Here is a 15,308-nt window from a genome sequence, read left to right as displayed (position 1 = left end):
AGCATCCTGCAAAGTCACAGTCTGCTTTACAATCTTCCATAGGAGAGGGGAATGCTAAGAAGAGGCAGCTGCTGCTCGTGCGGGTAGAAACGCTAAAAATCACCCCTAACTGTTCACAGCAGCAGCCCGCCGCAGGAAAGCCAGGGCGCAGCGCGCCCGGGGCACCTCCCCGGCAGCCAGCTCGCCGCCGGCAGCCCCCGGCACCGCGGAGATGGTGCTGCCCGGCGCGGACGCCCGCCCGGGGGCCGCCGTGCCGGGGGGTGGCGGGGCGCCGCGGCCCGCGCGTCCCCGCCCCGGAAGGCCGGGCGGCGCCGCGCTCCCACGTGCCGGCGGCGGCGATGGTGCTGCTGAGCGCGCCGCGCTGGCTCCGCAGCCGCCTCACCGACCGCTTCTGGAGGGTGCAGGAGGTGCTCAAGTATGCGCGGGTGAGTGTCCCCGCGGCCCCGCTCGCCGCGCTGCGCGCCCCCCGGTCCCCGCGGCCCCGCTCGCCGCCGCCCCGCCTCGGCAGGGGCCGGCGGCCCTCGCTCCCGGCGGCTGCCCCGCGGCTCGTCGCCGCGGTGCCTGGGGAGCGAGTGTGCTCCCAGGCGCGGGGGGGACCTGTCGTTCCGTGCAGGTGTCCCCGACGTCCTGCCTGAGCGGGGGGTGTTAGGTTGCAAGCAGTTTAGTGGTGGTTTGTGCCTAGAAACGTCAAGGATCCATGAACTGAGCTGGTGTAAATTCAGCATTATATGTGTGTGCATATGTATCTGCGTTTGGCTAAAGCTTGAGGCCAGAAAATGCATCTGACATGCTTGCCGTGACACAGCATGTGTATGCATGTAAATTGGTATGAATAAATATAACTGAACCCCCTGCCAGAAGAAATACAAGCATTACAGGAAGAGAGGCCTATCTATGGCATGCTATAAACTGGCAACTTTGTCTTTTTTTAATTTGTCTTTCAAGTTAAAGCTTTTCAAGTTCATTTTAAAAGATGAGAGACGCTTCTTAACAATAGGACTGCACCTGAATTTCAGACTGTTGTACCTAGGCTCGTGAAGAACCTTTTTCAAGGGCAGGCTGTCAGCATTCTGGGAGGCAATACCCCTTGCTGCGGTACAGAGAAGGAAATCATTGAATTCAACAGTATCTCAGTCCTGTACTCTGTAAGCTGCCCACGGTAGCAGTACTGGTCAGCTATTTTAATACCTTGCAGTACTGAGTTGTTGCTTCCTCTTTTCTGTTGATGGAGGTCAAGGGTAGCTCCAGTACTAATGCTTTCCATTTGAGCGACTGTTTTAGAGATAGTAGAGGCTCCTGTACCATCCTTGTAGTTGTACTGGCAAAACTGAGAATGTACTTCAGGAATGAGGATAAACACCTGAGTTTAGGGATTGGTAGCAAGCACTGAAGATGATTTTGCTGCTGCCCTCCCCCCGTAACTACAGCCTAAAATGAAATCTACCTTTGGCTCCCTCCTGCTTGAACTGAAATTTCTCAACCTGCTTCAACTTTTCAGCTTCAAGTTTCTCAAGCTGTAAAATGAGACAAAATATTTGTGTTATATGCCAACTGAAGGCTTAGCTAATAGTTTTGAAGTATTTTGTGACTCTTATGAAAGGCTGTATAGAAATGCAAAGGCGCATATATCAATCTTGTCAAAGAGATTCACAGCCTTAAAGATAACTGAACCAGAACATCTTGTTTTTGTTTCAGCATTTTCGTGGAAGGAAGAACCGCTGCTATAAGCTGGCTGTACGAAGTGTTCGGAGAGCTTTTGTGAAGTCTACAAAGGCCAGAAGAGAGAAGAAGAGATTCCTAAGAGCGGTAAAGAGCAAATAATAAAATGGGAAAAGAGCAGAATTTAAATAGGCATTTTCCCTAGAAAATGGGGGTGGTTTCTCAAGATGTTTTAAAAACAGCTGGTGGAAATAGTGCTATGAATTTAGAGGCAAGCATAGTCCTTCTGTGGTCTGAAGAAGCTCTCATTCTGAATTTTGTGTATGTTGTGTATGTTGTACTGAGAAGACTTTAGGTGTGAATGTTTTATTTGATAAGTGTGAGCAAATCAACATGACTAAAGCTTCATTTTAAAATATTTCATCATCCAAAATGATACTTTTTATACTTTTAGCTCTGGATCACTAGGATTGAAGCAGCTGCTCTTGAACATGGTTTGAAATACCCAGCTTTCATAAGCAATCTGCTTAAGGTAAGCATGATGCTTGAAGAACAATTGCTTTGAAACAAGTTGGACAAAAGTCTGATACTGGTCTTCTGAAGTGTCAGGCAAATGGATTTCTTAAAACTCTGAAAACCTTCAAGCAGGTGTAGTCCAACAAAATGTATCAAATGATTGCAGATTACAGCCTCAGGACAGAACTGGAAGAAATTGAACCTGCAGGCCTCACATACTAGTCTTTGAAGAATAATGTCAGGGACTTCCAAATTGGAGCTTGAGCAGGCAAAGAGCTTCTCATTGAGCCAAATACTGTCATAGGGCATAGTGGAGGGGCTGAAAAGTTCCTTCTGTCAGACAGAACTGCTGCCAGCACTGTCCACAGCTTTCCAGTTCTAGTGATGTTTAGTATGATACTGCTTATCAAAGGAATTTCATTCGCTTCAGGAGCTGAAGTGTGCTCTAAACCTGTTTCTCTTCTTAATATGCATAATCCCCTTTTACCTTGGTGAACATCGTTGTTTCGCACTTTCTTCCTCTCTTCCCCCAATCTGTTACTGCTTATTTTAAGAATGAGACTATTTTTATTTTTTCCATAAAGAGGTTCAGTCAATTTAAGTAATTTCTTGTGAAATTATTTTGCATCTGTTGCTACTACAGATATTAAATAACAGTTGCCTTTCTTTTACTTGAAGAAATGTAAAAATATAAAATTTGGATTAGCAAAAACACATACAAGAAATCTCCACTCTTTTTCTCTACTAGTTCTGTATTTCGCTGAGCATGGACAATGCAGATAGTTCGTGCCATTGTCTCTTGCTCCTTAAACATGCTGGGGAATTGATTTTAATTTGTTGATACTGGAATTAGAAAATTAAAAATGTTATTCTTCACCATGATAATAATAAAAAATTAGTGTTTCTGCTTCTCAGTTGGAGCAATGTAGAAATTTATAGCATATTTCTAAACATATTTAACTATAGTCTATTGAATAACTACATAACTCTTCATAGGCTTTCTAACTTGCTAAAAGTAAAGTAATACAGTTTCTGAAGTTAATACACTGGTTATTCCAGTTATTGTTGTCATTCTGTAACCAAGAGAATCAAGTACTGCCTAAAAGCTAATTGTAAGGGTTTTTTTTGATTGTTTTGTTTTTTTCTGAGATGCCTGTCCCTTTGTCTCTTGCCTCAGACCTGTATTTTTCTGTAGCGTTCTCTGCTAAAAATTCCAGAAGAACAGACTGGTTTATATAACTACATCTTAGAATATCATCCTACTGTTCTAGATACTGTTTAGAGTATTTGATCCTATGTTTTTCCACTCCAAGATGTGTTTTAAGACCCCAAGCAGCTCCTAGCACTATCAGTAAGCTTGAATATAATTAAGAATCAAAACAAATTTTAAGGGCAAAGCAGTAACAGGTAGTCTTCCATGACAGGATGGATTTTTTTTTTTTTTTTGTTTCTACTACAAGGACTTTAACAAAATGACTTAATGAGTCATCCATGACTGGGTTGTCATGTCTCACAGTTTCTGACTGTTTAAAATTTGTAACATGTAGAAAAAAGATGTGTTTTAAAACTTGAGGTAATTGTCAGGAATTGCAGTGATGTCCCTAAAGATTACAGTATTCAACTAACAATTCTTCTTGCATTTAGTCTCAGGTGGAGCTGAATAGGAAAATGATTGCTGATTTAGCTATTTATGAACCAAAGACATTCAAGTCCCTAGCAGCTTTAGCCCAGAGGAGGAGACAAGAAGGCTTCCTTGCTGCCCTTGGAGATGGAAAAGAACCGGAGGGGATATTTTCACGTATTGTACACCACTATTGACATCAAAATAATCTGTGGATATGCCTTATAAACAGGAACTGTAGGTGCTGCAGTTCACAGCTGTGGAACAAAATCCTCTGAAGATGTTTCTAGCAAGGAAGAAAGGGAGGCAAGTCTAGACATGAAGTCTGTTAGTTAATGACTTTTCTTTTTCCCCTGTGGTGGTCTGACTGAAACACATTGGTTTAAAAATTGCCATCCAAAATTAGTGGTAAGTCAAGCCTGTAAAAGCTGTATGTTATCAAGATATATAGTACGCATACATCTTCTGTTAAGGACTTAATAAAAAATTCTTTTAAATACTACTGAAAAAAACTGAGTAGTGACTTCTAGCATTGCACTAGAGAAGCAAACTGCTTGGGTGGCTCTTGGTGCTCTCAGCAGAGATGAGAGCCAGGTCTCAGGCTTTGGTCTGCAGTGGGGTCAACCCAGAGGAAACCCCTGCAGGGCCTCAGCTCTGCCTGCTGACCCGCGGCGGAGCTGCTGAGGGCACATGCCTCCCTGCGAGGCCGAGGGGCGCTACAGGAGCGGCAGTCCCCCCTGCAGTATTGGCGGCTGCATAAGGCAGCTGGCAGCCCCAGGCATGGCGGCGCCGGCGGGGCCTCCGCGGGCGCCTTGGGATGCGCGGCCCACGCCGGAAGTCCCGCCCGCTCTGCTGTGTTCAAATTCCTAACTAGTGCGTCACGTCTCTCCATTCGGCCTGCGACTAGCGTTAGACGTAGCGACGGCCAAGCCAATTGGCGAGCGGGGCTTCGCTGTGGCCCACCAATGGGAGGCGAGGATGCGTAAAGGGGTGGGAGAGGCGCTGAGGGACAGGCGCTGGCCGGTAGGGAGGGAGCGCGGAGTCAGGCGAGGCGGCGGCAGCGCTCTTCCACCACAAAATGGCGGCGGGGCCAGGCAGTGCGGCGGCGGTGGGGTGTGGCGGCCCGGCGGGGCCTCAGGCCGCTGGGGCTACGGCGTTGGGAGCCACGCCAGCGGGAAGCGGTGCGGCGGCGCCGGGCCCAGGCGCGGTGCTGATCGGGGACCGCCTGTACTCGGGGGTGCTGATCACGCTGGAGAACTGCCTGCTGCCCGAGCACACGCTGCGATTCACTCCATCCATGAGCAGCGGCCTCGACTCCGACACCGAGACTGAGCTGCGTGTCACCGGCTGCGAGCTCATCCAGGCGGCTGGTATCCTGCTGCGTCTGCCACAGGTAGGCCTGGGCCTGGGCCTGGGCCTGGCCCGGGCGGCTTGGGGGGAAGGCCTGAGGTAGGCGGTGGGGCCGGCTGTGGGGATAATGGAGTCGGGCGGCTTTGCTTCCTGGTGGGGGAGGGGAAGGGCTTTGTTCGCCTGGCCTCGGCCCGCTCACGCCGGCGCGGCTGCCGAGGCGAGAGTGACCGACGCGCTATGGCTAGGCCTCATCCGCACTTGGGGAGGCTGCGCCTTCGGGTTGATGGTAGCCGTGGAAGCGCAGCGGGGCCTCACAGCCCCCCCCCCCCCGGCCGGCCGGGCAGGCAGGAAGCGAGTGATGTAACCGCCTTCCTGCGCCTCCCCCGCCGCGTCGCGTCCCCAGGCCGGCCGGGGCGGTGCGTGCGGGGCGGGGGCTGCGGGTGTGCTTTGTTAAGCACGGGCTTTGCGAGGAGGAGGGTTGTTGAGAGCTTCTTAGTTGCAGCGCTCTCGGAAAGCTTTTGTTTCCTGGTGAGTTTCAATTACAGTCACTTTCGGTGATGTCTGGAGTGTAAAACTTCGCATACGTCTCTTGGCTACTGAGACTCAAGTGCTCAAGTCGTGTTGTGAGGAAATTAAAATCATCATATAGTTAAATGAAGAGAGGAAAAAAAAAGGTTTTCTGGGAGGCACCTTATCAGAACTATCAGTACCATTAAATTTGGGGGGGGGGTTGTTTTGCTTATATTTCTGTATTTCCTATAAAATAATTTAATTTAAAAATATGTACGTTAACCAAAAAAAAAAAAAAAAAAAAAAAAAAGATTTGGGGTGTTCATGGTAGTATTTCAAATGACTGTAGCTATTGGCATAATGATGCCAGTTTTCTTTAGACACCACTGAACTTGCTGCCAAACCTAAAAATTGTTTAGTATGATGCTATTTTCTGGGGCTCAATATGGGGAATATTTGTATGTGCTTTTGGTTTTCATAATTATTATTCTGATCCCCATGAAGTATTTTGCTAGGTGTGACCACTTGTGTCTGGGTATTGCAGAGTACTTGATACAGGTTTTCAACTAGTTTTCTGTGTCTTAAACCTGTTGAAGTCACTCTAAGTAACCTCTCTTTGAAAATAGGAGGGTATTTGGTTTTGGTTTTAATACCTATTGTGTTTTTTTTTGTTTTCAGGTGGCTATGGCTACAGGACAGGTGCTTTTTCAACGTTTCTTTTATACCAAGTCTTTTGTGAAGCATTCCATGGAGGTAAGAAATCTTAGAGGCACATGGCTGCAGATGTGATTAAATCTTTGAACTGGATGTGATCAGAGTGTTTGATAACCAAGCTGTAGATCTGAATTACTAATCAATATAATCTTACACAGCTACATAGAAGCAAATACTTTGCCAAGTTCTGAGTATTTCCTGGTTTTACCACAGTTTTCTCTTGTTATCCCTCCTTAAGCTGTTGGAGGCAATCAGCTCCAGATTTGAGCAAAACATCAGTATGTTGCAATACTTATATTTCAGCATGTGTCAATGGCCTGTGTTCACCTGGCATCCAAAATTGAAGAAGCTCCAAGACGCATACGGGACGTTATTAATGTGTTCCATCGCCTTCGGCATCTAAGGGAAAAAAAGTAAGCTTAGACTCAGGTATTACTTTTTTACGTGTTTAATCATTAAACTTCGTGGGCTGAAGTTACTATTGTTCACTCCGTTATAAATCAGGAAACCACTTGAAAAGATTCTTCCATTAGGAAAGATTTCTCCATTAGAAAGAAAAGCGTATTGACCAACCTTCATTAAATAAACAGTTCCTGTAACTTATAAATAGTGGTAAAGTCTTCATTTTACAGAGATGCAACTTAAACTGCATATGAGTACCCCACCCCACAGTGTTAAGAGTATTTTGTTTGATGGAATTTGAAATTGTCTTGCAGAAAACCTGTGCCTTTAATACTGGATCAAGAGTATGTAAACTTGAAGAACCAAATTATTAAGGCAGAAAGAAGAGTCTTAAAGGAGTTGGGATTTTGTGTTCATGTAAAGCATCCTCATAAGGTTTGTACTATATGAACTGACTTGGAAAGTAATCAGTATGTTTCATATACTCTGAATGGTTTGAGTAGACTGCTAAAACGCAGGTAATTTGCACCTGGCAACAGTACTTAAGTAAAGCTAGCTTCTTACAATGTTGATGTCTTCTTTCTCATTTAAGAGATTCTTACTAGTTGGTCTTGTGTCGCTGCTGAATGACGACTGGAGGTGGATGCAGATGTTAAGTATTCCAGTATTCCTTGAAGTCAAATCCACTCAAATTGTTTGCTTTAGAATTACTTAAGCAGGTAGCTTTGTTTAAAAAGAACTTCTTATAGCACGACTTTCTGCTAAACATAGATCCTTAGGCAGAAAGGGATTTAGAGCTCCAGGATTACAATATTTTTATTGTTATCAAAGGAAGTCTGTCACAAATACTTCTTGTAGAGGTATACTGAGGATGTTAAACCCATTTGGTGTAGTAAGCAGTGTTTCTTATGTTTTGAAAGTTCACAAAGGTGTGAAGTGGTTGACTCAAAGTTATTCTCAATTTTAAAATTCCAAGTATCACAGTAGATTGACACTTTAAAGGCTTAACTATTGTAAATGTTTAAGGTGGTACTTTATAGAACTACCAGTATTGGCATTAGGCCTTAAATAGCTGATAAGAAGGATAGTGAAAATCTTCTGTATCTTCAGAACCTGAGATCTTGCTGCTTGCTGTTACTTTTTTTTAATGCTTACTGTTGTCTTAAGGTCTTCCTTCAGAACCTACTTGATTTTTTTTTTTTTTTTTAAGTATACACTCAGGTTATCAGTTCTTCAGAGGACAGTTTTACTTGTTAATTGTTAGGAATCTTTTGTATTTAAATAGTTTATCTGCATCCTGCTAGGTTGGGGGAGGTGTTGTCTCTTCTTTGTTTTCAAACTGAAATACCTAGGACTGAATAAAATTACACCTATCATATGCTAGGTCTGTTCTCTGCAAATACTGTTATGCTTCCATTGCCACTTACCACAGCTAGCTGTATTTTCTTCCAAGTTACAGCTAAAAAAGAATGGTGAATTGTGTAGGAGAACATACCTAGCTTGAAAACAGTTGGAAAATAAGGCTTCTTGATGCATAGCATGATGACAGCTCAGAAGTTGGTGAGCTAGAAAGATCAAAATCAGTTGTATGTCAGCTCATGCAGGTGTTTTTGCACTGGAAGGCAAAAGCTGCATGGGTAAACACTTGTTGGAGTGTTTTAAAACTTAAGAGAATAGCAGATGCCTCATGGATGTCCCTCTGAACTAAATAAGTGGCTCTCAAGATTCTTGGTAATAACTCAATAACCCGTATCTTCCAGATAATCGTTATGTATCTTCAGGTATTAGAATGTGAACGTAACCAACACCTGGTCCAGACTTCATGGTAAGTTGATGATTTTTCTTTTTTGTGTGCGTGTGTGTGTTTTGAGAGACCAGCAGGGCCAGTAGCAGAAATATGTCACTTTTTTGGGGCATCGTTGCTCAGAAATGATTGTGGGCTAAATCAGACAGCTCCACTGTTTTCTGGAGTGCCCCAGTCTACTACCCAAATGTTGATTGGCTTCTTAAGTTTGACTCACTTGCAGTGGTAAGGTAGCTTTCCACCCTGGCTTCTCACTTACCTCTCCTCTGTTTCTACCTTCCAGTTGAAGAGAAAATGTTGAGTAGGTTTGGAGGGTTACTTTTCCTGTGTGTGTGGATTTTTTTTCATGTCAGTTTGTTCTTTGCATAGATTATATGTGCAGTTGAAGTCTGTTTCCAATGCTGGGAAAAGGCCTTTCCCAGTGCTTGAGCTGTTTATTATAACAATTGTATCACAAACAATTCTTTTTAATTGTATGGATAATGCAAGATGTCAGCTTCTAAGACTGGATAAACTCGATGTTTTCATGTTTGCCAAGAAATGTCCACTATCTTGTTGCTCTCATTACAATAAAGATTATCTTGAGGATAGGCAGCTAACATAAGATTTTTTTTAAACAATATCATTGTTTAAAAACATTATCAATTTCTTAAATGCAAGACCTGGAATTTTAAGTAGTGAATCCAAAGATCATATTTCTGCTGACTGAACTGTCTGGTACTGTGATCTCTGTGTGTAGAGAACCAGTTTTGACTTTTCTTTTCTGTACTCTTTTAATCAAAGGGTAGCCTCTGAGGGTAAGTGACTAAGACTTCTCCTCTGCTGCCCAAGCGCTATGGTGCAGGGATAGCTGCCGTCTTCAGTCAAACCAAAGCAGGCTCTACAAAGAGAAGGCTGACTCTAGACAGGTGGTATATACGTGATAGTATAGTAACTGGCCAACTGCTTCTTGTGCTTTTATACTTTTTGACCTCTTACTATCTGTTATTTTTGTTGTGCCTTTTGACAGTTGTATTCTTAATGTGGTTGTTAACATTCTGAAAGATTTTTAATGTTACAGGAATTAACTGTTAAAATAGTGTCTTCTTAGATGATGAAACAAATGAAGATGGGGCTTAAATCTTAAGGGGGTGAATTAACACAACAAAAACTGAAATCTAGTTTCTGTTTGTAAATTTCTAAGTAATTGAATGGATATGAAGCTTGAAATTGAATGTGATGTTGCCTGGGGGCTTAAGGAAACTTTTTACTACAAACTTCCCTAGTACCATTGTGTGGAGTATTCAGATATGAATTATGGACTATTAGTTATCAGTTCCTTCTGTTAAGAAAGGAGGGAGGTTGAGGAGAAGGAAGAAAATAACCCAAATGAGAAATGATTCAAATGTTAAAAGTACATACTTGCGTACTGATGTTTGTTGCTTATAGTACATGAGAACTAGTGGGTATCCAGCATAACTTTTTGAAAACTTTTGTTGAAAATACTTGTTTTTACAGCATTACCTTCTTAAAATATTGTGACAAGTATTCATTTCCTCATACATCTGGATTCTGAGCCCACAAGGAAATTATACAGAGGGCAAGCTTGAAAGTAGGCAGTGTTGGTCAACTTAACAAGTTAGAAAAGGTCTATGTGACTTAAAGATACTTGGAGTACCATTTTTATCCTCATATTTCATTTGCTAAAGCTTTGTGCTCTCTTTGTGGCATGGCAAAAAAGTAATTTTAATGTTGTTTTCTCCCAGAAAAATGAGCTACTGTCTGGCACAGCTTTTCTGGGGTAGCATTTCCTCTTTGTATAACAGGAACATAATAGAGAACTGGGGCAGGTGGGAGTTTGGTATTGATGGATTTCAAGTTCCTTTTGTCTTTCCCATGTAAACTGAATTTAAGTGGACTGTGGTCTCTGGTTTGGATGTCTTGGGGCTTAGTGAATCCTTGTATACTGGGCACCCATATGGTCAATTACTGACTACTTTCAGAAAGCTTATTATATAGAGGCCTCTGGGGGGCTGAGGGTCTGGTTTTAGCTCTTATCTGGTACTTTGATTTGAAATATGTACTCAGAAACCTAGATCTCTCTAAACACTTCAGCTGACAGATACAGAGGAGTTTACTCGCTATGCTTAAGACTTTAGAAGAATAATTTTAAAGTGTACTGACTGGAATATATGCAATATTTTACAGTTTTCTCATTCTGTGAATATTCATTTTAAGCAACCTTATTGAAATGGGACAATTTGGATACCATGTTTGATATGCCAAAGAAGAGCTCTACCTGAATACTGGATATTCCTCTGACTTGATGTTTCTTCAGTGACTGCTTTTTACATCAAAATGGATTCTATTCTAGATGGAAAACAGTCGTCTTTTGAAGGAAAATGGATACCGTGAGAAACCGTTCAGTGGAAGTTGGCACATGCTGAAGTGGACTGCATTTTCATGGGAAAGCTAGCACAGGATCTGCAGCTTTCAACAAACCATCTGACTTCGGTCCTGTTGCAGAGAAATATGTGAACCTAAAATCCTATAACTGAATACTTCAGATTATATTGTATGTTGTCTTGAGGAAAAAATCTCTATTGCATGAAAGCAGGCCAGTAGAGATTCAGAGGGAAAAGTAAAGTTAAAATTGGTTCTCTTCTCACAACTGAATTTTCAACAGCCAGTCAGTCAGTCAAATGTAACTTCTGTCTCATCTCTCTCCCCTTGGGGGATTTTTTTTTTTTTTTTTGTAGTAAAGTTTTGTTCAACTTTTAGATTTACAGGAGCTTAATGCTGAAGCTTAGTAACTGAATGCAGAGAGAAATAGTCCTTGTAGAAGTAAAAATAGTAGGAAAAACTTAGCAGCATCCTGTAGTTCTGTTGATACCCTTTCTTTCAGGAATTACATGAATGATAGCCTGAGAACAGATGTCTTTGTAAGATTTCAGCCAGAAAGCATTGCCTGTGCCTGTATTTACCTTGCAGCTAGGACACTGGAGGTGAGCATACAATTCGGCTCAGTTCAACTCTGTTAAGTCTTTTTCATAGAAACAGAAAACTGAGTGCATTATCCTTTGTCTTTCAGATTCCACTTCCTAATCGTCCACACTGGTTCCTGCTCTTTGGAGCAACAGAAGAAGAAATTCAAGAAGTTTGTTTAAAAATTTTGCAACTTTATACTCGGAAAAAGGTTTGCTTTCTTGTGTCATGAACCTTTTTTTTTTCTTTTGTAGTGTTTTTTTTTTTTTTTTTTTTTTTTTGTAGTTTACCACTTAGAATGGGAGTTAGAAATCCTTCTCCTGTTTGAAGCCAGCTACAAGCACAGTAGAGTAGTGGAGCAGTATATTAGTCCCAGGGTCTGGGTCTCTAGGATTTTTTTCTCTGTCATGAGTGAGCAGAAAGTCTGGGAACTTACGAACAGTGTTCATATCTCTGCAGGTTGATATAACTGATCTGGAAAGTAAAGTGGAAAAAAAGAAATTAGCAATTGAGGAGGCAAAAGCACAAGCTAAAGGTCTGCTACCTGAGGGAACTCCAAGTTTAGATAACATATCAGGATTTTCCCCTGTACCAAAAAATGGTAAGTACTAGATAACTTCGTTGGAATACTCCTTGTTTTGCAGCCATGTATGTGTGCACGTAAATACATACAAATATACACTCTCGGGGTGCACATGCAATGTCTTAAGGGTTGGGCAGAGGGGGATGCTGTCATTCTTTTAAACTTTGGCAGTAGAACAGCTAGTAGAAGCCAGCTTATCAATAGCATTGTAACTTTGTAATTTCTTGAAATAAAGAGCTGTTAAACTGAAGTTACTCTAAAGTTAAAACTACCATGTAAGCTTGCACAGTGTGTTTTTTTAGCAACCAATCTGAACAATGTGCAATAAGCATGTTATGCTAAAGAAATACTATGGTGCATGTGGGATTAAACTCGCAGGAGTATTTCCCTGAACGCTTACTCTTACAGTTTCCAGTCTAGTGCATGTCTTGTTATCTTCTAGACGTTTGCCGTCCTTCTCTTCAGATTACCTTTAAAAAGATACTAAATAACTGGCAGAAAACGTTTTACCTTTCTGAAGTGGATTTATAAGCAATGTGTTTCTTTTGCAGTTAAGTCCTTTGTTTTATGTATTTTGGCCGAAATACTTCAAACTTCTGCCTTTCTTTGAAGTTCTTAAGATTCACTTCTTGTGGCTGGTTGTGTGTGTGCATGCACATGTGTATGCAGTTATCACAAAGCAAATGTGTTCTAGGTGTGGGTTTTTTTTTTCCTTTTCCAGTCCTTATCATTCAGTCACTACCCATCCTTGAAAAATAAAGTAACAGACTTGTTGTTCTTTTAGAGTCTCCAAAAGAAATTAAAGGAAATAAACCTTCACCACTACCTGTTCAGGCAGTGAAAAATGCTAAAAGAAAAACTGAGGGAGCAAAAAGAACGAATTCAAATAGCCCAGTAAATGGGTAAGGTTTACATAATGAAGATGTTTAGATTTTTTTTTCTCGCTGTTTTAAGCAAATACGTTACTCAGTTCATCTCTTGCAGCATTCAGAAAGGAAGAGAAAGTAGAAGTCGAAGTGGAAGTAGAGATCAGAGTTATTCAAGATCACCATCCAGGTCTGCATCCCCTAAGCATAGGTATGTGCTGTTGTCAAAGAAGAGCATGCTGTGAGAGAACCTCACAGATTATTATGCTGAATTGATGCAAAGCTAAAATTTCAGGGAATGAGCTTTGATAGCTGCTCAACAAGTTAGTCTTAGATATTTGTGCAGGTTTCCTAAATAGTGAAGGAAGAGGAAAGTCTGAAATATAACTGCAAAGCTTAAAAAGGATATAGTTTCTAAAAACCAGCACTTCTACAGAAACTAGTCATAATCAAGTTTGGGACACACAAGATTGGTTTCCATAGAATATTGAATAACACCTACAAAACTGTGCTTGCGTATGTAACTGTTGGTCATATTCAAAGTGTGTGTGTATCCTGAGGGTTTTTAGGATGTAATAGTAATGTAGAGTTTCTTCTGCTTCATCATATTAAGAAAATCATGTAGATTTTCTTGTGCTTTTTTTGTTATAGGAAAAGTGAAAGTTACTCTACTTCAAGTGGTTCGAAGTCCCATAGCCGTTCTAGGAGTCGCAGTGACTCTCCTCCAAGGCAGTTCAACCACAGTTCTAGTTACAAAGGTTCCAAGATGAGAAGTTACAAGAAATCAAAAGACTACAAATACTCAACACACAAACCAAGGAAATCCCGCAGCAGAAGTTCATCGCGTTCCAGGAGCCGGTCCCGGGAGCGTTCTGACCATTCAGGGAAATACAAGAAGAAAACTCACTACTACAGAAATCACAGGCATGAGCGTTCACGCTCCTATGAGCGAACGAGTCATCGCTATGACCGAGACCATCCTGGCCACAGTAGGCATAGGCGATGAGCAGGACAAAGTGTTTTTCCCCCCCCCCCCCCTTTTGGAATTCAGAGGAGTCCGTTCTTCCATCTGAGCTTTACAGCATAGGGTTAATCTGGTTTATAAACCACTTTAGCTTCAGCAATGTCCATTCTGCTGCTAATTCTGTACTCTAATCCAAAGGAAATACACAAAAAGGATAGGATGATGTGAAAGACTTAATCAGATTGTCCTAGTTGCTGTCTGTTGGAGTGTCATCTAATAATGCTGCAGAGCTTGACTCTGTAGGTGCTCCTGTTGCCTGCTCTTTAGTTACTTGCATACTGTAGCACAGCGGAGTATTACTTGGGATTTGCAGTTCTGCAAGCAGGAACTCTGTTGCTCAGTAGTTGAAGTACTGTGTTGAACAGTCCTTCCCTGTGGAACTAGAAGACTCGAGACAGTTCATAAAAGAAAAAAAAAAAGAAAAAAAAATTGGAGTGGCTTGGTGCTAACAAAGCTGTCTTTTCATACTGATTTCAACTATGTTGTACAATTGTAAAGTGACTTTTTTTAGAATTATGCCTATATTAGGTTATATATGTGTGTATATATATTTTGCAGTGTTACAGTATAGTATGGGAATATGGCCTTACTAGCCTTTACACTTTATCCACAATGTAAATAAGCATTTGTTTAATACAAGTGAAAGATATATACAGAAAATTCAAAACTTGAATTCTATCAAAAAGACTTGTGTAGAAAGTTCTGATAAATGTGAAAGTATTTAGCTTGTGTATTGAAAGTAGTATATTTTTTATCCGTGCAATGCTGTGTGCAGGCCACCAGCTCATAATAGACATTTCCTATATATACATTCTATGTGGTTTGAAATTCTTTACTCAGGATCTTTGACAGACTACTAATTCAGAGTGTCAATCTGTCTGCTAGTTAAAGAACAGAACATGTTTTTTTTTTGTTTTAGAGAAAAAAGAAGAAAAAGCCACACAGCCCAGTAGTATCAGTTCTAATGGTATATCTGAGCTGTTGCTCTCGTGCTCCCTAATTTCATTAAAGTATTTGATTTTTATATTAACCTTGATAGTAGTTTCTTATGAGCTATATATACCATCGTGCCTCATAAGGAAAGAAGAAATCTAATCTTGAATGAAGAGACAAATAGATTGTGTAGTACACTTATTTTTAGCTTAAAATATGACATCAGTGTGACATCATGAATATAAGTATGGTAGATGTCATGCTGGAGCCTGTCCTGGCTGGAGGAGTAGATTGGTACAATATAAAGTATGAAACAGGGTGCTTTTGTTTTAAGTCCTATAAACTATGTCAGTAGATTTTTT

The 15,308-nt window shown here is 41.5% G+C and overlaps 2 protein-coding genes across 8 annotated transcripts; both read left to right on the top strand.

The window, feature by feature from the left end:
* The first annotated feature begins 306 nt into the window (after positions 1-306).
* MRPL20 (mitochondrial ribosomal protein L20) lies at positions 307-4,308 on the top strand. Its single transcript, XM_062593496.1, has 4 exons — positions 307-425; positions 1,696-1,806; positions 2,114-2,191; positions 3,820-4,308. The coding sequence occupies exons 1-4, from the start codon at positions 339-341 to the stop codon at positions 3,991-3,993; spliced, it is 450 nt and encodes a 149-aa protein (XP_062449480.1). The 5' UTR covers positions 307-338; the 3' UTR covers positions 3,994-4,308.
* A 491-nt stretch (positions 4,309-4,799) lies between these two features.
* On the top strand, positions 4,800-15,043 carry CCNL2 (cyclin L2). 7 transcript variants are annotated; one of them, XM_062593069.1, is made up of 11 exons: positions 4,802-5,189; positions 6,335-6,409; positions 6,674-6,783; positions 7,087-7,207; positions 8,533-8,597; positions 11,461-11,560; positions 11,647-11,751; positions 12,000-12,141; positions 12,908-13,025; positions 13,108-13,200; positions 13,641-15,043. In XM_062593069.1, the coding sequence occupies exons 1-11, from the start codon at positions 4,875-4,877 to the stop codon at positions 13,993-13,995; spliced, it is 1,599 nt and encodes a 532-aa protein (XP_062449053.1). In that variant the 5' UTR covers positions 4,802-4,874; the 3' UTR covers positions 13,996-15,043. The 7 variants fall into 7 exon arrangements, 6 of the variants coding, with proteins under 6 accessions (XP_062449053.1, XP_062449054.1, XP_062449058.1 ...); XM_062593070.1 differs by lacking the exon at positions 4,802-5,189 and having other exon boundaries at positions 6,332-6,409; positions 6,609-6,783; XR_009960523.1 differs by lacking the exons at positions 11,461-11,560; positions 11,647-11,751; positions 12,000-12,141; ... (1 more) ...; positions 13,108-13,200; positions 13,641-15,043 and adding exons at positions 9,360-9,484; positions 10,764-11,454 and having other exon boundaries at positions 4,800-5,189.
* Positions 15,044-15,308: the final 265 nt, after the last annotated feature.

The sequence above is a fragment of the Rhea pennata genome, chromosome 22 (assembly GCF_028389875.1).
Source record: "Rhea pennata isolate bPtePen1 chromosome 22, bPtePen1.pri, whole genome shotgun sequence".
Taxonomy (NCBI): Eukaryota; Metazoa; Chordata; class Aves; order Rheiformes; family Rheidae; genus Rhea; species Rhea pennata.
The sequence above is the reverse complement of the archived record's forward strand: the minus strand, read 5'-3'. Positions and strand labels throughout refer to the sequence as shown.